This window comes from Ambystoma mexicanum, chromosome 12, assembly GCF_040938575.1.
Source record: "Ambystoma mexicanum isolate Mex_15411 chromosome 12, UKY_AmexF1_1, whole genome shotgun sequence".
Classification (NCBI taxonomy): Eukaryota; Metazoa; Chordata; class Amphibia; order Caudata; family Ambystomatidae; genus Ambystoma; species Ambystoma mexicanum.
The window spans coordinates 599,302,980-599,327,482 of NC_090936.1; the positions used below are offsets into that span (position 1 = coordinate 599,302,980).

At 44.0% G+C, this 24,503-nt stretch overlaps 1 protein-coding gene across 6 annotated transcripts in view; it reads right to left on the reverse strand.

Moving 5' to 3' along the window:
• The window catches only part of FAM216B (family with sequence similarity 216 member B), a 515,713-nt gene that overhangs the window by 20,326 nt on the left and 470,884 nt on the right, over positions 1-24,503 (reverse strand). For 4 of the 6 annotated variants that reach the window (XM_069628995.1, XM_069628994.1, XM_069628993.1 and 1 more), the window contains one exon: positions 13,615-13,735. The exons of the other annotated variants lie outside the window; for them this stretch is intronic. In XM_069628995.1, coding sequence (XP_069485096.1) covers positions 13,615-13,735 — 121 coding nt within the window. The remainder of the gene's footprint in view (positions 1-13,614; positions 13,736-24,503) is intronic. 6 annotated transcript variants of the gene reach the window in all.

Sequence of the window (24,503 nt, forward strand, 5' to 3'; positions counted from 1 at the left end):
GCAGGCAGGGAGACCTAAGACTCTCTTCCATATCCGACCTTCAAAAACATCCCAATTGACTGACCACAATCGTGGTCTAGCCTCCAGGTCATAAAGGATGACAGGTACTATTTTTGCCAAATAGTATCTAATCAAAGGGGAGATAGAACATTTACAAAACCTCTGGTTTAGTTTCGGCATTTGTGCAACTCCCTGCACTACTTAGTGTGACTTCTGCTTCAACTTAATAGAGAGCTGGGGACGCATGGATAACATAGCTCAGGTATTTAACCGACTCCACAGCTTTTATCGCTTGACCATTTAGTTCCCAGCTTACAAACTTGATTTTCTTTTGTGAGTGCTTGAATATCACAATGTTCGACTTAGCAGGGTTTATGGAGAGCTTCTGTGTAAATACTCAATTTCGTCAGCAAGCGCTGTAGACCTATTGGCGTCCTGTCTAACAGCACTATGTCATCTGCATAGGCCAGCCAAAAGATCTTTCTCCCATTCAACACAGGGCTGGCCAATGCAGATGAACCCAGGGACATACCCATGTCTGCCAGAAAGAGGTTAAAGAAAAGCGGGGCTCCTAGGCACCCCTGCCTAACTCCCCTTTGCACCTCAATTTCTGACAGATGCCCCATCTCGTCTAAGCAAATTCTAATGTTGGTCTCCCTGTGCAGCTCCACCAGCATTGCAAGAAGTGTTTCTGGCAAACCCCACTTTCTTAATTTATTCCAGAGTAGGGCCCGGTCCACTTGGTCAAAGGCCTTTGACGGGTCGACCCATGCTCCAAAGAGGGGTAGTGATCTGTTTTCTTCTGCCTGCTCACTTAACAGATTTAATATGAGGCCATTTAACATTGTTGACATACCTTTCCTGAAGCCCGTCTGGAAACGGGACAATATACCATGATCTTCTACCCATTGTGTCATCTCATTCAACAAAAACTTCATAAGGATTTTAGTCTCTATGTCGAGCAGTGCTATAGTAATTGGCTGCTGCTCGACGATCTCCGGCTTTGAAGATAATGTGATGACTAAGGCAGTTTTCCAGGATTCTGGAAATAGACGCCTCTTAAGAATCTCGTTGAACTATAAAGAAGTTGCGACCACAATACCGGCTCTTTTTTGAGTATTTGGTATGTCAGGCCATTAGGGCCCGCTGCACGCGAAGCAGATGACTTAATTATCTCTTCTATATCCCTCTCATCAAACTTCAGAAGCCAAGGCATATTTGGTGTAACCACAAACTGGGAGCCTTCAATGTTTTTAAACGCTTCTGTTAAATGCTCTACCCATCCCTTTTCTGAAACCAGATTGCATAGTCCGCCACCGGGTCCACCTTCAAAATGGTTAATGAGTGCCCAAATGTTTTTGGTATTCCCTTCTCTGAGTAACTTAAGCACCTCCTCTCTGCCATTTTGTAGACGGGAGGCTCTGAAGGGATGACCATGATCTATAACTTTCCTTTTCTCTACTCAGTTCTATCTTATACATTTCTGGTGGATACACTGCTTGCTTTAATTGCCGTAAAGCTTTCCTATATTCTCTTTTCCTTTTCTGTGTTTTTTCATTAAAAGAATGAGTGTGTTTTTGCTTCACCTGGCATACTGGCTCATTGGGAGCCGATGTGGCCCAGATAAATATAACAAACGTGTGGGCATAGCAGTTTGATTCCCAGATCACTCTTGGGGTCTTCTTCAGCTGTCTATTTAGGTTTTCACCTTCACGTCTATATTTTACTAGCCGGATTTTAGGATTTTACCTTTGTTCCCATTTAACGGCTGCTTGTTTACACTTTGAAGAGAGCTAGATAAAAATAGTTCCAACCTGCTATGGTCGCTCCCTCCATCATGCTTCACGACCTGGGTGGAGGGCAGCACATGCAGGTTCTGAGAAAGAAAAACATAGTATAGGGTCGAAGAAGAGTCCCCTCTATGCCATGTTTTGGAAGCCCTCAAATCTCCCTCTGAACTCCCATGTATCAAAGTAAGTATTAAGGCAGTATTATTGTATCTTTGAAAGCCAAAACTTAAATATTTGTAGTAAGTACAACTCATGAATTCTGTGCTCAAGTGTCTAAATTGCAGAGTGCGTTAAAACCTTGGCTTAAAGTGTGTGATCCTGGGCAAATCATTTATTCTGTTTCTTAGCTGCAAAAATTACACTATGAAAACAATCACTCCCTTTCAATGGGGCAGATTTTATGATTTTAGGGACACAATGGTGTCCCTTTGTTAGTGGCCCCTGCAAATATCACCTAGAATTGAGTTATTGTTAGCTGGCTCTCTCTCTGTCCCATAACACTTGATTTGACAGGCATGTTTTTAGCTTCAATAGCCAGTCCGTGGGAGATAGAATGATTTTGAGGTAGTTATTGTTACCATATATTGCTCAACAAATCACCAAATAACTGGGACATACCTTTTCACTGTAGAAACATTCCAGTAGATTACATTTATTTGTTAACATTCATGCAAAATATTCTTTTTCCAGCTGTTATGCCTTATTTCTGCCATGTTATAGGATGTTAAGCTAAGGGATGCTATGTCCGTTGACATTGTGTCATGGCACAAATTCAGAGCCCATATTTTCTATTCTGTTGTCTGAAACCTCCCGTCCGACTGCCCACTGACACCTCAAAGGCATTCCAACTGTAGTGTCACTGACTCTTACATGGGATTATGACAAAGTGCAGATGGACATGCATCATGATCTATCAACTAGCAAAGCCACCATTTGAAATAAATGTTAGTCTACTCCTCTAGCCCTAACTTTTTGGTGTAGTTGCGCCCCTTGCAGAAGACATGGCAAACAATGCAGGGCTAGACCCCCCCCCCTCTCTCAAAATTCTCAGTTCTACGTAAGGTTTACAGATGATTGATATGCAAATGTTGTATACGTGTTGCATACCTTATTCAAACAATGACTACAAGCAGATGGGTTTATCACAAAGACTCTTCTGGGGTGTCTGTCTTGGACATAAGGTGTGTAGGACACTTTAAAGAGATCGCACATTTTCCAAAGTAAGGTGTGAGATAGTTAACCATACCTGGCTTTTACACTCATAACAGAGAAAAACGATACGTTTAAAAAAATTGTGTTTGCATGAACGTTTGCTCAAATGTGTTTGTGTGTGTACATATGTGTATATATGTGTGGGGCAGATTTTTATGGCAACTGAGAGCAGCCTGATGCAGAACTGAGGACAGCAAAACCATATATTTAAGCAATAAAACCCAAGTTTGGGGGGGCATTAACATGTCGGGTAATGCCCCTGCGGCACATAGTTACAGGCCCTGGGGGCATTCCCTGATGCTGTATTGCCCTTCCCACCCGACGAGGGGCTTATTGCCATTAATATTCTAGGGTGAAAAGCCTAGGGATACTCCTATTTGTAGCGCGTTTAGATCTTCGATAGGTCTGTTCTGTAATGACTGCGGCAGTTGCAGTACGCATTAGTCTGGAAAGACTAGACTGCGCATTCAGGTTAATTGATATGGAGCGACAGGGAGCCATGTTGGAAGGAATGCTTCCTGACGCTCCATATCAAAAGACTTGAATACAAAAATTCAAAAAGCTGCGTTTAAAATAAAAAGTATGAGACGCAGGTTGGATTGAGATTTTTTAAATGAATTATGGATTAAATTGTGGATTCGTAGCACATGATGCAGCAGGAGAAGAAATGGCAGCCGAGATGATGAAAGCGCTCTCAAAGGAACGGGAAGTAATGCTCGGGAACGGTGCGCGCCAGACGCAGCAATGGGAGATGAATTACTGTTGAGGTAAGGCTTGGAAAAGCACCTACGGGTGTGTGGAAGTGCGAGAAAATATGGTGGCCGGGGTACTAATTATACAGATTGCAGGATTTGATTTGGAAACTAGCAGCACGAAAGGTGGTTAGAACAAGCATATTGTGCAGAACGACCTTTTTCGCATTAGCAACATGAAGATGTGTTTTATAGGGTAATGCTGACATGTGTTGTTGAGATCAGCCTCATTACTTTCTTTGGAGACAAAAAGCATGAAAGGAGGACAGGATTTATGATCTGGCTTGGGCAGAAACTTCTGGAAGTGTGACATTGCTGGCATATATTGTTGAGAGGAGCCTCCTGCAATTTTTCCCCTTTGGAGAAAGCCAGCATTAACACCAGTCACAAAATGCTTGTGTGTAATGTTGGTGACCTGGCCTCTATTGGAGTGTTTCCTTTGTTGCCCTGCAGAATGGACTCTACATTCTACATTGCTACCCATTTTTGTTGGGGATGTGAGGGGATTTTTGCTGTAAAATGCACAATTTCAACGCATTATTTTGAACAGTTTCTAAGGGGACTCACCGGGCAAAAATGAATTGGATTAGTTCACGGCCGCTTGCTCAGTTCAATTCAGGGCAAACATTTACACTAAATGCACCAGCTGCAACTGCTCTAGACTGTAGTGGTATTATTGGAGCAGGGTGTGGAAGCCCCTTAAAATGGCTTGTTGAGCCTTGCTACCTTCTTTGACTACAAAAAATAAATTGGGGCTTTTTCCATAGTTTGTGCCCCCAGTCCTGCAACGCTGGATAACTCCCCTGGTATGCTTGGGTGTGGATGGGCTGTGTTTGTGGTGATGACTGAGTGAACTGATTCTCTTCACTCCTCAGTCGTCACAGAGTGAGGGGCTAGCAGAGCGCATTCTAGAACACTTGTGTTGTCTTTGTTCATTATTGTACTAATAGTTACAATATTTAAGCAATAAGCCCCATTCAAGGGGGGCATTAACGCTTCAGGAAATGCTTCGGGCCCATAGTTACAGGCCCAAGCGAAGCAATGCAAGAGGTGTATTGCTATTAGTACTCTGGCCCGCAAGACCAGAGTACAAATTGTCTCTTTGTTCAGTTGTGAGACTCGTCAGCATTTCACAACTGAAAAAAAGAATATAAAATGGCAGCCACATAGCGGGGCGAAGGGACTACATGTATTCCCTTCTCTATTTCCATGATACCCATTGAAAAAAGAAAAAAAGAAACCAAAGCAAAGGAAATGGCCACCATGGAATGGAGAGACGTGACTACACGTAGTCCCTTATCCCGTTCCATGGCGGCCACTGCTGGAAAGAACCCGGGGACCCAGCATGGGGCAATCGGATCGTGTGAAACAATCTGATGGTTTCTTGCTGGGGGGTACTAATACTGGAATAATGGACAAAGATGTGCTGTCTTTGCCTATTCCAGTAATATTCTTAATATTGCTGGAATAATTAGCAAAAATAACATGAGCGTGCCTTTGCTCATTATTGCAGTAGTATTATTATTACTGGAACAATTATAATTGTTCTATTACAACGCACTTAATACCAGTGAGTGGTTTCTAAGCGCAGGATTGGGATTCGGACCTGTATCAGTATGGGTGCCATAGCAAGAAAATATGTCCAGACTAGCTTTGGAATGGTATTTGTTTACTTGGCATCGTGGGCAAGGCAAACATGAGAGGTATTATATGGCTGTACTGGTCTGCATAGGTGCAGCCAATCTAGGGGAATTTTCTTACCATGGCATGGCATTTCTTTTCTGGCAAGCAAGGGTAAAGCCAACGTTATAAGTGTTCTTGCATGGCCCACTGTACTGGCCTGTATTTGTGCAGACAGTCAGAACATATTTTCTTAATATGGCTCCGCCATAGTAAGAAGATATGTCTGGAGTGGTTTTGTCATGGCATTTTTTTACTGGGCATCAAGGGTAACGCAATCATGTGTTACTATGTGGCTAGAATGGCCTAAAGTGGTGCAACTAGTCTGGATGTACTTTATTACTGTGGCATGGCATTTCTATGGTCAAAGCCAACGGGAGTATGTTCTTTCGCGTGGAGATTTGCATATATTGGCAGCACGAATGCATTTTATTATGGTATCATTATTGGCATGATGTGCAAATGAAACACGAGTATGTTCTTGCCATATATAAGTGCAGTCACCATGACATGTATGGGCACATCCACCATGAAAATGCGTTGGAAAATGCTCCTGTGCATTTTTGGTGACTTGCGCTTATTGGATTTTTTTAATGAGGTACCCTGCAAAACCAATTGTAAACTGTGTTTTTATCCAATTTTTCAAAGAAAATGTGCTGTAAAATGCACAGTTTTAACCCATTATTGTAAACATTTTCTCCGGGGCAGGGGGAGAACCCCCAAGGCCTTCCTTTTTTGGTTTAGGCTCCCTCGCTATGCTCGGTCGATCCATCATATTTGGGCAAAATATTTACTCCACACCAATTAAACAAATTCACCTGCTGCTACTGAAAAGGAGGATGAGTTTGTGTGAGAGAAGGAGATAAACAGGAGGGGAGAGATGATGGTGAGAGGCCAAGAGAATTTAAGAGGAGGTGGAGAAGCAAGAGAAGAAGGAGGAGCAGGAGCCAGTGAGTAAAGGCTCGGAGAGTAACCTAAGTACCGTGCCAGGGAGCAATCGCGGTCAGCTACAGTGGACCCAAGAGATCCATTATCTAGGGTGAGGGGCTGTTGAAGACCAGGAAACAGTGGCCAGCAGGAACAAGTGCGAGATACTAGAGAGGTTGCTAAAGCGAGCCAGAGAAGCTACAGCCCTTAACAATGCTGAACAAGACTGTGAGCTGTAGCCTCCAAATTTGGCAGTTTGAGCTGTATGCTATATCCCCAGGGCCAGAAAAGCTACACCAGAGAATATAGAGTGGGACTTGGAGTAGGATGGCAGTGAGCATGCCATCAAAGTTGGAGGTGTGGACGGGCACAACTTTCTTTGAAAAAATAAGTTATAAACATATATGGAGTTAAAAGTATATGGGGTCTACCAGAGGCCTGAAATGCACCTATTCCATGAAATAAGTGAAACTAAACTGTTGATATTCATCATCGGATATGGTGAGAACCTTTTGTAGTGAATACTACTGCATTTCAAACACACATAGTGAGAAAAGTAAGCAAAATTCTGTTGTCTTCTTGGTGACGCCTCTTTAATAACTTATGCCGTGCCTTCTTCACACCTGGGATGGCAGAGTCATCTCGAATGCAACTTTTTTCGCCCTTTGGAGGAACAGCCTCTTGGTGATCAGATTCATTTTTGTATAAAGTACTCCACACTCGAAAAAGAAGGTACCCTTCCACTGATGATATATGTGCCCAGGCTGGCAGAGCAAGCCCTGATGAACGGGCAGTCCGAAATGCATCGGCCTTTGACTCTGCCATCCCAGTTGTAAAGAAGGCATGGCATATGTTATTAAAGAAGTGTCACCAGGAAGACAACAGAATTTCGCTCATTTGTGTAACTGTGTATTTGAACTGTAGTAGTATTCACCAGATCTGATGAATACCATTAGTTTAGTTTCAGTGAGCATGCACTCAACTTGACACCCAGACACTAGAGTTGGTGCCCATGTGGGGGGAGAACATCCCATCCAGATCAACCCCAGTGTAGGGTGGGATTAATTATCCGAGTTGTCCAAGGTAAAGTATATACCTGCCCATTCCAGCCCCCTGAGGAAAGGGGCGATCCAACAAACACTCGATCCCTTCCTAGGTGGCGACACAGTCCAGACAACGACACACTAGTCCCACAGAGGTATAGATCCACCATGACTATATGAAATGCCCAGGGACACTCTGACTGGAGACTGTCAGTGACTTTGGGGACTCGACTGAAGGGACTCATGAATATTGATTTTTAGATCAGGCCGTAGACGTTTGGTACTGAGGACCATTGGTCGAATTACAGCAGAGGGATAGGCTGCATGGTTTGACCAACCCTAAAACATTGTTTTGATTATAGAAATGTCAATTTTCTGTTGTCAAGAAACCCTTGGGTCTCATTGGTTCTCTCTCAGCTTATACTTGCGATTTTTACTCTTTGCCGCGCTTGGCCTGTAGGCTGTGGGGAGACAGAGCCTATGAAGGGAGAATGTGGGGCAGAATTTGCAGTTTTACATCCCTGTTGCCCAGAGAGTTTTCTATTTTGTTATTTCCTATGGTTTACAACCTCCTCAAGTTGGTAAATAAAAATTGTGTGAGAACTGTAAAGCCCAGTCTGTGCATTTTCTCTTCCTCCCTCTTGTGACACACATCACACATTTTCTAACCTCTCTTTGACACAACAAGATATCCACTCTACCTGTTCTTCGGGCGGGGCTTGTCTGCAGCTTTGGACCACTCTATCCTTTGTTCATCTCGCTCTTCTCTTGTGATGCTTGGTTCTGCTCTTTTCTGACATTTGCCTCAACTGCCCATTCTCTCATATTCTATAACTTGGAAGTGGAACCAGGGCTGGATTAAGCTTCTGGGGCAGGGGGCCATCCGATGAAGAGTATCTCTGCAGCAAACACATTAGCCAGCTGAGGTAACCAGTAAACAGTGTACTACACACAGATCTCTGCAGCGGGTATATTACAAGCAGCGCTATCTATTTTACCAGAATTAGAATCTGTAAGTGCTGATCTGTCTCACCAGCTTACTCTACATAGTTTTTATATATTGTTGTGCAAGGGCTTGGGGCTACTGTTTCCCGGGATTCTATGTAGAGATGTATAAACGCAAGGGAGTAGTCAGACGAAATAGAATTTCTGAAGTACATTTGAACCAAACTCTTTTAAGACTGTTCCTAACGGGAGCCGGTACTCTCGATAATGACACTCATTTTACCCCCACCCCACTCTATAAAGGGCAAAAGACTGACATGTAAACCTTAAGGAATGGACTTTGTAAGATGTTTGCATACTTCACAGATATTGTAATCATGATGTCAAACAAGAAAACTAAGCTAGAGTCTAGCAGTGCATGTTGTGTAGCAGCTGATAGGATAGAGTTGAAGTCCACATATTAATTCTGCCTCGCAGAGAGATCTTGGGTGGTTCTTAGTCAATGCATCGACTGCCAAACCGTCGAATGCCATACCATTGAAAGAAAATGCATAGAAAAAAAGCATCAAATGCATTTTTTAAAACAATTTTTTTAATGGGGGGATCGCCCCGCAACCTCTTTTTTTAACATATAAAACCAATTTTTATTAAAATAAACCCTTTACCATTTAAAAAAATGCATTCAATGCTTTTTTTTCAATGCTTTTTTTTCAAGGGTGTGGCATTCAACGGTTTGGCAGTCGATGCAATGACCAGATACCATCTTGGGTTTATAATGAATGACATCACCTCCAAGCCACCTCTGCACATCTCACCCCCATTCACTAGCAAATGCTTCATAAGGCACTCACTCAATGACTATTTTCAATAAGTGGTTCCAAAAAGAGCAACTCTTTATATGGTAGCATGATCAGCCATGTGGCACTGCAACTTTTCAGCCAGAAAGCGGTCTTGCAGTAGAATAATGAGGAACACAAGTGCCTGTACAGTTATCTAATCAGTGTTTGGAGCTTTTTGTTTCTCAGTCACTAAGAACTTTATTTCGGCCCGCTGCCATAAAAGTACATATAATACACAAATAAAATACAGCTACTCCGAAAATCAATATTTCAATGTTCGGTAAAATGATTTCTTATAAAAAATATCACATGGTTAAAAATGAAAAAGTACATACGATCCTTGCTTACTCTTGACCCCATTATCCCTGCATCAAATTCATCATTATGGAATCCTGGCATGCCAACATGAATTGGCCTTTTGCAAATAAACAGATTTGCTGGGTAAAGGGCGTGTGCATGATGTTATTTCAACCGACACAGCTAATTATGCCTCTGAAATAGATATATTTACTAAATAAAATGCAAAAGCTTAATTATGTCAATCGGCAATAAATACTCTATAAAACAGTAAAGAATGTAAAAGAAATTCTATGGCACGGTATACGTTTAAAGATGCACCCCATGTCTTGTCATTGCTGCCTGCCCTTTGCAGATGATCAGTGCTCTATACATAGAAAGCTACCTCCCCAGACACTGAGGACCTTCATGGATGTATTATGTGGTAATGCAGCCAAGATGTTTTGATCTAATAATCCATGCCCTGTGCACATAAACCGAAGCAGTACAGGCCACCAGATCACAATCAGTGGCTTTGCACAAGACTAGGGCATCTTTGATACTTTGCCTTGAGTGCAACTGCACCATGAGTTCTAGATAGCGTGCTTTCTGTTTCTGTGTATGAGTATCACCAAACAGAGACTTAGGGCTATTTCTAGGGGCAGGCGAATTGCATTTCAAGTACAAAGAAAGAAACAGGGTGTCACAGAGTCTGTTAAATATGCTTTTAGTATGTCTTTATTATTAGTAAAGAATTTTAAACTGGAAGCAATTAGTGGTAAATGACTGCAGACACAGCTATGACTGGGTAATTGGAAGAGAAAGTTGGTAGTGGGATATCAATTAAGACCTGCACATGTGAGTGATTAGAAATAAAAGTGATGCGTAAATAAGGTCAATGCTGTGTGTAAAAATGACGATAAGTAGGTTATCTTATATAAATGCTCTTTCACTGTGTGACTTTAACTATTGTACTGGTGCAGTAGTAAGACTGACACAGCGGGGCCTTAGTGGTTGGTATAAACCTTTATTATAGTATGAACATTCAAAGAAAAGCCTCTTTTACCCTAACTCTAATAGGGGTTACCCTGCCTCAAACAACATAACTAATGTCACCGGCAGGATGTTGAAAGCAAAAAGTCCAATGTTGGAAGCCTAACTCTATCCCTAAATGAAAAGGAGGTCTTCCTGGCTCAGAGGAATGACTCTCTTCCCCTGGACAAAAAGACAGTTTGGGGTGTATTATTTCCTTTAAGTGATGGTGTGGGGGATGTCTCCCTTCCCCAGCCTTCTTCAGGCTTGCAACACAGTTTAACTTCTTCTATGTCTCTGGGGTCCCCGACCTTTGGATGAGCAAGCCTGGTTCTTTTCTCACCAGGCACTATGACAACGAGGAAGACCCTGGTGGATAGACCTGACTTCCTTTGACCAAGTACTTTGATGAAAAAGAGTGGCTTGGATACTCCCTCAAGCTGTGGTGGGCCCCTGACCCTAATTGGCAGACCTCCTTCCTCAGGTCTCCTAGCTTCACACACAAACGTGGTTCACTCATGTGCCCAAGCTCTGTGTTTCTTTGTATTGTTATCACAGTTCTTTTTATGGTCTCTTGATGTTACATACATACTTGGTTTACTCCCCTGCCAAACACTGTCTTCTACACAGTTCATCAGTAGTTTCAAAATATGGGTCCCTGACCCTTCTCTTCGACTCATAATATTACTCAAACCCGGTTCACTCTTGCAGGTTTTCTTTAAAGTCTCTCTTCTGTTTATCAAAAGGTATCTTTCTATATCCATTTTCAAAGAGGTGCAGGTCTGCTGCAACCTATTTGGTCCCCCAAGCACTGTCTTGACCACCCATGTACCTGTATGGTCTTGGCCGTAGCACAGCAGCTGCTCACTGCGTCACCAATGTCTTCCCAGCTCTTCTGACAACTTGTAGATGTTTCTGGTCTGCCAACGCGACTCTGTAGTATTTCTTTGTCTGCGTTGTAAGTGGCATGCCCGGACAAGGCACTCACGTGGCATGGCTCTGGTTGCTGTTGGCTCTCCCTGCCTCTGGTTTCTCGTTCGCTCCACTTGGCCTCTGCACTTAGGTCCGCCACAGCAACCTTCCTTCTGGATTCTGCTTCCCTTGTGGCGGCTGCGCAAGTCAGGAAGTGTGGCCTCACCCATGGACTGCTCCTGCAGCTCCCCTTGTGTCTCTGCTCACCTCCTCTTTGGTTTGGCTTCCCCTGGAGCGGCTCCGCAGTTGGGACATCTGGCGCCCCGCTCCTCTTGCCCATCTGCCGGTTGCAAACAGTCCTGGTATCTCTTAGCCTTCCAAACCTGGCGACTTGCTGCGCCTACGCCTCTCCTTGTAAAATCTCTCTCCTCGTCTGGTTTTCCCTTTAGTATTTTGTATTGGTGTGAGCCAATTGGATTTGGTGAAACACTAGACCACTAGTACGAAGAGGAGCACTCTCCATGCCTCCGCTCCTCTGGCTCGTCCCGAAACTATTCTGTGGAACCTTCAGAAGATCTACCCGACTCCTCTTTTGGTGGGATGGATTCTTTTTCGTCCTAGTCATAACATCACTCTTCCTAAATGGGTCTATTAGACTCTCCCTCGTCTCAGTCCTTGATAAGGAGGTTTGCTTGTCTACATTACTGAGATACATAGGTATGCCTTGGAAAGAGTAGTTGTGATGAGGGTATGGAGGTGGGTTAGGTGAGTTAAAGGGATGCCATGTTCTCTTCAGATAGTTGTCCCCCGTCCCACAGGGGGAATACCTTTCCATGAGATCCTCCCGCTTATTACCAGCGGAGGGCGACCATCGGCTTGCGGCCTCATCTCCCTGGCCTCATGAGGAGGGGCTCCCCCTAGGGAAGAAGGGATGGCATCCGAAGATTTGTCACAGTATCTATAGTAAACCACAGAAGAAATTTGTTTAGGAACCTAATAAAACATATCTGTACCAAATAAATTTGGAAGGAATGTGGTCTCATGCCTACATTTAAGACTGGGCTCAAATCCCAGCTTCATCACTTAGCCAGAGTGTGTGATCCGGAGAAAATCGTATGACATTACTGTGCATTACCTGCCAATGTTTAGAGTTCATAGAAGTGATTCAGTTTGCGCTGTTCAAATAAAGCCACACTCATGGGTTATGAGATTATATTTCTTGATAAAGCCAACACATATTGCTTGTGGATAGTGAACACGCTTCTTTTGTTGCAGAATACTCCCCTTTCAAAGACATAGTTATTGTTTCTAAATGCGTGGGCCACCCTGATGATCTTAGGTACTGGTGCTCTTTCTGGTTATTGAAAGTGGTGTCAGTAAATTGAAACTGACAAAAACATAATTTTGGTCTTTATTGGCTTCAAGGGAGGCTATCGGCTCTAGAAATTCTTTCAATTGATAGCACAATGATTAACATGCAATTATTCAGCAGCAATACATGCTTGGGGAGCAGAAACATCCAGGAGAGTACCCTAGACAATGAACATATACATGAGATAATAAAAATGAATCATTTTTTGCAATATGGTCCACTTTGCTGTACTACGTATAACGTTTAGGTACTTTAATTATGAGGTTAATACAGGACAATCCAAGTTTCCTCTAACACTCGAGTGCTATATCGTCTAGGAAGTGCCCTGTGAACACTCATCACAGAGGCCTGTCCTGGTTATACCCTGTCTGGGCACTATTGTGAGCAAGTGAAATATATAAATATACGTCACTTCAAAACGAATTTACCTAGAATGGCGCAGATCAACGAAATGGATGGAATGTTTATCATGTAACACGGACTTTAACCTTCCTTTGTAGACCTATGGCAGGGGTGCGCTTTCTTCTCAATAGGCCCGTTGGGAATGTGACAGCAGAGGTGTACAACGGCCTCCAGAGAGGGCGAATGAACATAGAGGACCATAGATGCTGCTAGGAAAACGATTTCCTGTTCCCTAATTCTATTTGCCCTACACTAATGCCTCCAAACTCGAACTGGAGCCCTTTGAAATTCAACATGTGTTGGACAATCTTTACATAATGAGTGCTAGTTAATGTTGCTGGGGGAGGGCGGTATAATGAGTCTGGAGTGGCCACCTTCTGGGATGGAGCAGAGGGATAGTTGCATTGCAAGATCTTGCTTCCATTCACTTACCCAGAATGCACTGGTGTTGCAGGCTGAGTATGTAACGGTGATATATCAGCTCTCGCCCAGGCGCCGGGTCGTACACTCTCATGATGCTGTACAGATAGCGCTTCTGTCCTGGCCTGAGGTCCTGGAAATGATGGGGGAAAATGGGGAAGTTAATGCTTTTCTTATGACTAATCTGATGAAATGAACTCCGATTGTTTTTTCACAATTGTTCCGTTTTCTATGGCAATGGTGTTTATGTAAAATTGTGTTCTTGAGTTCAACTTTCTTTTCTTACTCAGCTTTATTTTCCATTTTATTCCTGATTTCGGTTCTCTCTCGGTCTCTCTTTCCATCATATGTGATTCCATTAAGGTCAAATGCCCGGGCTGCAATAATCCAGAGCACATGCCCCCAGAAAAACATACTTTCATCAGCACCCTTATGCAATCATGTGTTACCATGGAAATGAGCAAGACGCTTCAGCCTGCAATACATAAAGAAGCCTTTCTCCATGTTTGCTTCATTATGTAGGTGTGTGTCTTGGTCATCCCTTTCTCCATCTTTCAACTTCAACTTTCTCCAAGATCTACTACATTAGTCAGGGTAAGTGTTTTACATGAGTTCTGCTACCAATGCGCCTTGTTGTTTTTTGTAGGAATGCATATACACATCCATAGACATCTGTTTCTAACATGTTCAACAATGACCGGATATTATACTGTCTTGTCCACATGTATCCTAATATCGCTCAGTTTTTTTTTTTTTTTTTTTTTTTTTACATCAGCTGCCCACTTAGGTTTACTAACATTAGTATTGTGAAATGCTTTTGCTAGCCATTTTCTCCACATATCCTCCTTGAATTTTTGTTTTTTAACAAACTGCCTGATTACCATTGTAACTGGATTTCCATGTACATGTTTTGAATATAATTTGTTATCTACTACCCCTTTTATCTAGATTATTCCAACTGGTCTGTTCTGTGGTGTGACTTCCCCTGTGCATCTTTTATCTACTGAGCACATTAAAAAGTTACAATGGATGCGCGCCACGGGTTCCTCTACGAATCAGAATACACTGATAAAGAAACTGAGGCAAAGACAAGAACAACCAGAGGAAGGTAGTGACACTGAGGTCAATTTCACTCATCCTGAATCAAATTGAATGGAAAATGTCTCCTCTTGGTGTCAATGTCATCAACGTTCCTAAATCTGAACCACTTTGCATGGACGATGCCGCTGCTTTGTGTCAATGCCGTTGTTGTGAACTAATGTGCACATTAGAAGAAAATACAACTTGCCATAGGAATTCGACTCCCATCCTCCTCCATGGTACATAACGCAGCAAGAAGACTTCAGGGCTGTTTGTCTTATCAATTCCGTTCTTCGAATGCTGATGGCCATGCTGACCGTGGTACTGTTCGTCGTTATGAGCCCACCAAAGGAGTGAGTATAGCATCAAGCATGTGCAATGATTTGCCGAACATTACTGTTAAAAAGATTTCTGTACTTGAATCCTGCCCAACCGGATGTATTCTCTTCTATGTGATGGCACTAGTAGTTCAGCTTTCTTTATCCAGTCGCCCATTCATCCTCATCCTGTTATACGAATATTTCTGTCTTTACCCCATCTGTATCTAAAAGGTTATTTAAAGTTGTGTTAATTATTCTATGGGGAACTCTGGGGCTATCACTGTTGTAAATTTAATATGTACAATAGTGACTGTAATGGTGTCACATGCTTTCTAATGTCAAATCATTTTTTTAAAAAAGATACTGTTCCAGATTGTGGACATGTTTTGGTATAATTTGTTAAATGTAGATTAAAAGTAAACAGTCAGTTAAGTCAAACAGCTTTATTCGGCCATAAAGGCCATCAAAGTACATCCTACACATACAATTATAAAACTAAAAATATGATTCTAATGCATGATTACAAAAACACAACAAAGCAAGGACAGCGAAACAATGCAAAAGACTGCCCCCTTTATAAGAGCCCCCAAACAGATCTGTAAACCAGTGGTCGGGTCTCGCCCACCCCTAACCCCTGGTAGTTCCTGTACCGCCTCAGACCCAAGGTAGTCAAATTTGTCCTTGAAAGGGGCGTGAATGGGAAATGAACCGACTGTGATGCCGCTTTTCCATCCTGCCTGTGGCCATTGCACTTTTCCAAGATGGCCCTTTCCATGTGGCTGTCCCCAAAAACTAATTTAACAATATCCATATTTCCTGAGGAATTGGGCAATCTGGTACACTCCAAAAAAGAGCCCCTGGACACAAACCCACATTCTCCCTCCGTCCACAACCAATGAAGACATTTGTTCCAAAGGGCGTCCCTTGGTTCTCTTAAATTGATGGATAGTTTTGGGACACTATGGAGGAACACCCTGGGAGTGCTACAACCTTCATGTAAATGGTGCCCAGACAGAGGCCTACACAGGCCAGCGATTAGGACACCAACCTCCTTCCCCACTGGGCGCAAGTTGCCCTGGGCTCTCCTAACGGGATTCCACAATGGTGAGGGCTCGATCCCCGAGACTGTAGTCCCAGTGATCCCGGTGGTCTCCCTTCATTCAAAAGATGCTGGGGGGAGGACCGCCTCTAGTCGGCTCCTCAAAGAAGGGGGAAGCCTAGCCACAGAGGCATGGGACAGTCCAGGGTACGAGGAGTGTGTTCCTTTAGCATAGCCAAAAATCGGTCCCCATGGTCCAACACCTGATGGGCCCATTCTTCCCTTCCCCACACCTCCTTCCCCATTGTCCCCCAACACCCTCTTAATCAGGACGAGTAGAAGGTTTTTGATTTCAGCCAGCTCAGGAGCAGGAGGTGACAGGAGCAGCTTAACGGATTGGTGGAAGCCATGAAAGGTGGAACTGGTGGGCAGTGTTCTCCTTTAGTGGGGGTTTAGAAGCCCAAAGAGGGCTGAGATGAAGAAATGAGCTAAAGCCGGATATATGCTGACTCCCAAAGCTGGATGGCGAGCTGGTCTTCTCTCCCATGCCTGGACACAAACCATCTGCACCCACACTTCCGACATCCAAAGTCATGGACACAGGAGGCGGAAATTAGTGTGCTTCGGGAGAAACCATTGTCGGATGCAGAACTTGGGTATTAGGACCTGGGCCAGGAGTTAGATAAGAGGGGGCCAGTTCCAAAAAGGGAGTGCTGAGTGAGACTAAGGGTGGGATAAGCGGGTTCAGCGGCACATGAGCAGGACCACCAGTCAACTTCGAAATGCCCATTGAGATCCTCTCACAGCCATTTGCCAAGTTATTCAGAAGATCAGCAGCAGCCGCCACACAGTCAAAGACCCCACCAGGAGTAAGCAAGTTAGCAGGGCGTGCAGATCCCTTCAGAGAAGGACAAGCCAAGCTATTGGTTGAGAGAGGAAACAACATGGTACCGCAAGTCCCAGGGGGGCCGTGATAAAGGGCCTGCCAGCAGGCTGTACATATGGGAATGTAAAGGTATGGGCTTCCCAGAGGCTTCCTCTTTGTCTCTCTGTATGTCGCAAGCAGTGGCCAAAGGTACTCCATTCCCTCAGAGGCTCCCATTGCATACTCAGTTTCCTGCGTGACCCCCAGAGCCATGCACAACAAGCCCCTCCTCATTCTTCTTCCCACAATGGGTTTACAGTCTACCTGTGGGACCGGGGGTCCTTGAAGTTTCGAGAGAAGAGTCGATTACGACAGGTGGTGTGGGGGGAGAAAGGGGAAAAGATGTCTCCTTCATCCGAAGCTCCTAGTGTGGGCCCCTCCCTAGGAGGGCCAACCATGATGTAAATTGGGTTGGTGAGATGCCCTGGGAGACCGCTCCAAGAATGCAAAAAGGTTCCAAGAGTTCCAGGGGTTCCAGAGCGAGAAGATGGCTCACCACCCCTCCAGAGCACTCATAGCTTGTAGCATAGCAGCTTCCCCCCCCAACACTGAGGCCCACCACAGTGGCTGGCTCACCTCATAGTCCAGTGTAGGCCAGACCAGCGGGTCAGGCCCTCCGCGGGACCGCAAACACCCCCAACTGACTGCCAACACCTCCTGCCCTTAACCCCGCAGGCTTCACCCGTTTGGGATGGGGTCTGCTGCAAATGAAGGTGAGGGGGCGTGGCCAAAGGTACAGTGTCCCTCCAGGGACCAGGAAACAAACAGCGGGCCGCCAACACCCCGCGCCCTTTACCCCGCGAGCTTCACCCGTTCGGGCCGGGGTCTGCTGCAAATGAAGACGAGGGGGCGTGGCCAAAGGTACAGTGTCCCACCATGGACCAGGAAACAAACAGCAGGCTGCCAACACCCCGCGCTCTTAACCCCGCATGTAACATACATAACATACAGTGGTCCAAAGCAGTGGCTAAACAGTCCCACATATTGCAACCTTACACCAAAAATAAGAAACACCAATATAACTATGTTGTCCTTGAACTTTCTTCATTACCATGTTGTCCCAAGTGCCCCCCACATCCTCATGCCAGTCTTTTGGATTGCATTTAGTCTTTATCTGTGCCATTTAGTCAGGCTTTATACTCTAAATGTCCCCTAGCGAATCATTTTAAAATTCTGGCTTCAAGCAGTGTACGATGTACTTCTAATCTTACCTTTGAACAATTTCAATTCTATCAACAGATGGTTCCACCTTGTGGCAAAGCCAGTGAATTCATGAAAGACTTGGAATCAAAATGATTCGCGTTATACCAACGTGCGTCCTACATGCCAACAGGGAAGAATTTAGTTCGACTGGTCGGTATTTTGGCTTTAGGAGCGCATCTAAGATATTCAAGGAGCTTTGAACGTATAATTTGTGTATTATAATTTTTGCAAACAAATAATGTACTGCCAAATATTAATTGTGCACCTTTGAAGACATGGCTATTAAAGTATGACATTATTTTGTGTATTTTATGTGTATTCTTGCCATTCAACGACGTGTCCCTTATTTCTCTAAACATGACTCAAAGATGAAGAAAAAAAAAGGAAACATTTGACAAGGAAAGATCAAATGGAATTACATATGGGTGGACTTTTTCGACAAAGGGGCAATTGTCAATATTATCTTAAACTATTAAACTAGCATGCATGCTGTACTCAAGAAAAGAAAATGCCCAAGAGCTCCAAATGATCCCGCTTTGACAATATGTTCCATCTCACTTAATATTGTGCAACTCACAAAATAATAAAATAAGCACAATAAGTATGTGATTATTTGGCTGATGTTTGGACTTCAAACATTGTATGCTCTGTCAGTCTACTCACAATTTATACAGAAATTCGTTTACAGTTTCTATCTGTACCTACACATTTAAAAAGTCCCTTTTTATTTCCGTAGCAGTGTGCATCCCATGCCGTGGATGTTGTTGGTTTACGAAAGATTTGGGTCTGATCATAGATCATGCCAAATCACATCTAAATGAGTGGCTTTCGCCTCACCCTTCCACCTATTCAATGGTGACACTGTCAATCTCCACGGTGGGTAATGTGTGGCGAGGGGTTTGTGCAAGACAGTATCACAATACATGTAAAAACACTTTCAATGGAATATAGGCCTTTCTGTTTGGCGTGTTGGAGGTCACAGAGGATGTTTGACGAAATGATTACTGCTCTGCAGGAGTAAAGGGGTAAATAGTGGCTAAACTGCGTACTCGGCACGCACTGCTACTAAAACATACAGTGGTCCCAACCTTTAAGGTAAAACATACACATCCCAATGTGTATACTTTTTTTGGGCCTTTTATGGTAATGTGCATAGAGGGCAGGGTTCACTCTCAGGAGGAATGTGTGGTGATAAAAGAAGCAATCCAAACAACAATAGTACAAAGACTCCAAAATAAAAGAATGCCCAATCAAGGTTCTATCAAAAGAATATATATACTGTGGCGAACCAGAATTGGGACTCTGACTCGGGACATCATGTTCATGGATTTTTATTATATTATGTTACAATTAGACTGACCTCTTGTCCAGCTTCAAAGAAAATAAACTAAAATAACTAAAATTAACTCGAAGAGCTAAGTTCCCTATTCAAAAACTCAAATATTCCAGGAAAAGATATTCTTGTACGCGCTGCCCTTGGAAGCAAGACCACGCAGAGCAACAGAGGCTCGAATTCCTGATCCACGCTTAGAAACCGAACTCAGGTACAGTATTAGGCACGTTATAAAAAACTAATTAAATAAATAAATACATCCATATCCTATACTAGCCTACCACATTTATAGAAAAACCAACACAAATAAATCTAAAGGGTTTAACAACTAAAAGATGTTTGACTGCTGTTTTTGTTTCAGGTTGTCTCCTCTTGATACAACTTTCTTCGAGAGCCACTGTAATGGCTAAATGTTCCAATTAAAGTCTTACTTGAGGTCTTTCACTCTCCTGGCTCATTGGGGTGCCATTTTCACTTGTTTACCCCACTTTGCAGTGTTTCTGTCTCCCTGCAGGGCTTCACACACACTTTAACTCCACTAAGGGTATTTCTCTCATCCAAGTCCGAGGGTGTCTTCAACCTCTCCAGGGGTTTCTTGATTCTTGTTCCCCTCTCTTGGTGTATCATTCATTTAGATTATCTTTACTCAGGGGACGATTCTCTTACCCTTTGCACTGGGATCGCCCCTTCCCGCCTCTTGCCCTCAGAGTAGTCAGGCTGCCCACAGTCCCTTCTTCACTGGGGAACTTTAAGTTGCCTAGCCCCTTCCACAGGCTAGCACTTGCTGCCTTTCTTCCAGCGTCTCTTGCCTCCTGGATTAGAGGGGTGTGGGCCTCTTCTCCCCCTCTGGGGTCAGCTGGGCTCTCCCAGGTTTCCCTCTTCAGCAAAGCAGGGTAGCTACCAGGTACAAGGCAGCCTTCCTTACCCTGATTCAGGCTTCTTCTACACTTATTTCCCTTAACCAGGGAACCAGTCCCCATCTGAGATAACTTGCAACTGAACTGGCTCTCCTTTTATTCAGTCCTTTCTGCCCTTAGCCGACTACTGATTGGCTGAACTGTCCGGCATTGTCATTGGTAGAAGTAGTGCTTACATCATATCCTCCCACAGTAGCTCATCCCATATTGATCAGTTTGAATAACAGTTGGATCAATTAAGGGTTCCAATTAACTCTCCTATAAAAGAGCTATCCTCCAGTTTATCTGGTTTGCTCCTCCTGGGTATATGGTAAGTAGGGCACTTTGTGTTCCTTTTGCTTCATGAAAGAAGGTTTATTTCATTTCCCCATGCCTCTGTAGAGGTTATTTCATTCATTTAGATTAACATTGCCCACAGTCCTTAATGGGGAATTGAACCTGTGTCTTCTATATGGGAGTTATCAGTTCTACCACTGTGCTATTTCAGTGGTGCTGCTATTCTTTGCTGAGGGAGGCAGACATCTTCTTCCTGCAGCTGAGAAGTGTTTTTCCTCTCTGCATGCTGGCAGCGACAGTCCCTGCATGTTGACAGCTTGATCAGCTGCTCCTCTCCCTTCGCCGCCACAGGTTTTCAGAGTTATGTTATATGTGTGAGTCGAGGAAAAACCTCAATTCACCACAATACTTTTAATTAAATGATAAAAATGCAATCAACTAACTAAAAACAACAATGAAAACCCACCCCTATTGAGAGAATACAGAAAGTGCAGAATACAATGGTACTCTGGGTACTTGAGCTGGCGTGATCAGACAAGCAATTGCAGCAATGTCACTGTTCAATGGATTTGTCTTTCAAGAACATGATTAAAAAGGGAGCAAGGGATTCGGCAAGTCACGTAGATCAAGCAGTGAGTCTGTGTTGAGTTGGCAAAGAAACTGGGCTGTGTGTGGTTCAAGTCAGTGTTTGAAGCAATGCAGTTCGAAGGAAACAACACATTCAGATCGGCGGTCAAGTGGGATGGAAACAATGTTGTCGCTGGGCAGAGCAGGCACTTGACACAATGGGTTGAAGCATTTTGAGTTGGTGTTCAAGTCATGGTGAGATTCTGTTGGTTCGATGTAGTGCTCAAAGATGCAGCGAGTGAAAGGCTTCTGCAGGGGTGAGTCAGTGTTCAAGTCATTGCAGCGATTCGAGTTACTGGTGTGCAGCAGCATCAGACCTGCTTGAAAATGCAGATACGCAATTCGAGTAGTGAAGAGTGTCAAACTCTGCACGGCAGGACCTGTTTTGGTTCGAAGGATGTTGAACAAGGTAGAAAAATTTTAAGGATAATTCAAAGTGGCTAAACCAGATTCCTGCCGTTCTTGGGCTTCCTGGGTCCTGAGAGTCTCAGCCCCAGTGCTCTAGGACAAGGTGAGACCGTCTTGCTCTATACTCCAAGTCCAGGGAAATTGTTTGGCACCTGAAGGAGCACCTTCACCTCCAGTGAGGAGCCTGGTTTCTGTGCATTTGGCAGAGTGGTAGGCCTTGCTCTATAGCAGATTCCTCCACAGTTCCCAGGGAATGGTTAGGGGAGAGAGCTCTAATCTGCCTTCAATGCCTTTTATCTTCCTCACAATGTTGGAGGACTGTGAGGGGTCGGGAATGTGAGGCGCACAATTTTGTGAAGGTTTTTCAAAAGGTGCCATTTTATTAACTTGAAAGGTTGGATAAACGCCTCACTATCCCTACCCCGATGAGGATTTTCCTACCTAAAATAAACTCAAGGAAACACGATGACAAAAGGCTTCTGTCTCTCACACTTTAACATAGACTGACTTAATAAGGTAATATATGGCAGTTCAACAGCAACAAACAGAACGGTTATATTCACATCATAACCACTGTTTCTCCTTCTTATCTGGGTGAATTCCCCTTCCCCAGATTCAAGCAGGATTTTGTTCAACAATTCCAAAAAGGTTATGGAAATCCTGTATTGCACTTCAGTTCTATTTTGGTTCTGTAAGGAAGGCATGGTTTCAACAGTAAAACGGACACAAGTGACCACAGTTCAAGGGTGTTTATTGAACTTCAACAAGGGTGTGATAAATGCCTATCTAATCGTAAATCTACAGATGGGAGCAATGTTAGGACTCACCACCGGAATGCAAATACGTCAGGAGCACTAGTTGCAAAAGCTCTGGGAGTCGCTGTAGAATTCTTCCCACAATTGTAACCTTCTGCTGTGTAAAAGTTACAGACGAAGGATCAAATAGTTGGAAGAGGAGACGCACACACCCGTGGACACCAACTGGGAACAACAGAGAAAAACCAAGATCAGTACTGTTGTAATTTCATATGACCATAAGTAACGGAATACTAAAACTACACCAACCTGAACGGCTACAGTCAGTGCTGATATCACATAAGGGTAGTGGAGGTATCCTCAATAGGGCCTGGGAATTCCTAAGCAAGCAAGTACAAGAACAAAACGAAACCTTTTGAGGAATCTGTGCGTAAGAATTCTCAGAGTACAATATACATGGAAGGGGGAATGGCTATTACGATTAGGTGTTCAGTAGTCTGTCTGTAGTTCCAGGTCCAATGTCCAAGGTCCAAAGCCCTACCCCAACGGCACGAGGATGCCTGAGATTTCCAGCAAGTCCCAAAATCCAGGGTCTATCCCGACGGCATGAGGATGCCTAGAAGTATAGCAAAGAAGCTCTCTACTCTTTGATTATCCTGTGCGGTGGAAAGTTGAGACGTGGTCCTAAGAATTGTTCCAAGGGTCCAAAGAGGGCTGGTATTTCTGCAGGTAGGGTGGCGAGCAGTTTCCTTGTGGAAGGAATGGGCCAACCAAGGCACACAGATGGTAATAGGGGCAGGCAGCAGAATTCTGTTAGGGTAAATGGGTCAGTTAATGTGCGAGCAATGAAGGACAGTATCACAAAAGCTGAGGCAGTCCGGTATGCAGAAATGTGTTGGCAGTGTGCGGTCAATGAAGGACAGAATCGCAAAAGCAGAGGCAGTCCAGTATGCAGAAATGGTTTGGCAGAATGCAGGCAATGAAGGACAGAATCACAAAAGCAGAGGCAGCCCAGTATGCAGAAATGGTTTGGCAGCGTGCGGGCTATGAAGGACAGAATCACAAAAGCAGAGGCAGTCCGGTAAGCCAAAGAATGAGTCCTGGTAGCGGGGAGATCAGCAGCAAGGACGAGATAATGAAGGGACAGGCGAAAGCAGGAATACAAAGGGCAAGGTCGAGGCAATTCAAGAGACATGATACTGGTCCAAAAACACGAGAATCCAAGAACGAACAAAGCGGGTCCAAACACTTCAATCAGAAGCGATGTGCAGCAGTCTGGCAGCTGGCTTTATTCTTTGCGCCTCACGTGCCATAGTCACGTGATGGGCTAACGGCAGCGTGTCTGTGCCAGGGGCGTCCTCCTCATTGCCAGGGCAACTGGCAATGAGAGAGAAATTGTGCTTGATGTTGTAATTTAGAATGACGTCCGAAACGTGCACTATGAGAACCCAAGGATTTTGTTTTGTATGTCAACCATGCCGGCAAGTTTCTTTTCACAGGTATTTTAACCCCAGTCTGTGTAGGACGGTGATTCCTAACAAGCAAGCTATGACCATCAAATTAAAATAATGCAGTCCTAGGGGAGTCTCGTCAAAATAAAAGAGCCTATACTAAAAAACCCTTTGCCAATTCTTACATATAAATAGTGTGGAGTAGTGTTCATGAAAAAGAATGAAGTGTTCACAAAATGATATGTCAGGAAGTTCAGGCCGTTGGCCTCCCTTCCCCACGTTTTCAGCATGGGACAAGGCGGTTCACTCAAGCAAAGCACACACTTTGGGTTCTCCAGCAGGAGGATACAGTTCCATTACCAGCATCAGGGCCTTCTATGCCCAAGTCTCTTTACTTCAAAGACTTTTGATTCAGAGGGCTTGATGTACTGAAACAAAACACAAAGTTCCTTTCCTTTTATAAGTACTAAATTCGGGTGATTCATCCTGAATCCCCCTCAGCCGGGTTCAGATCCCTTTTATATAATGATAGTTACTGTGGATCCCCTCTTTCAGGCTCAGATCCCC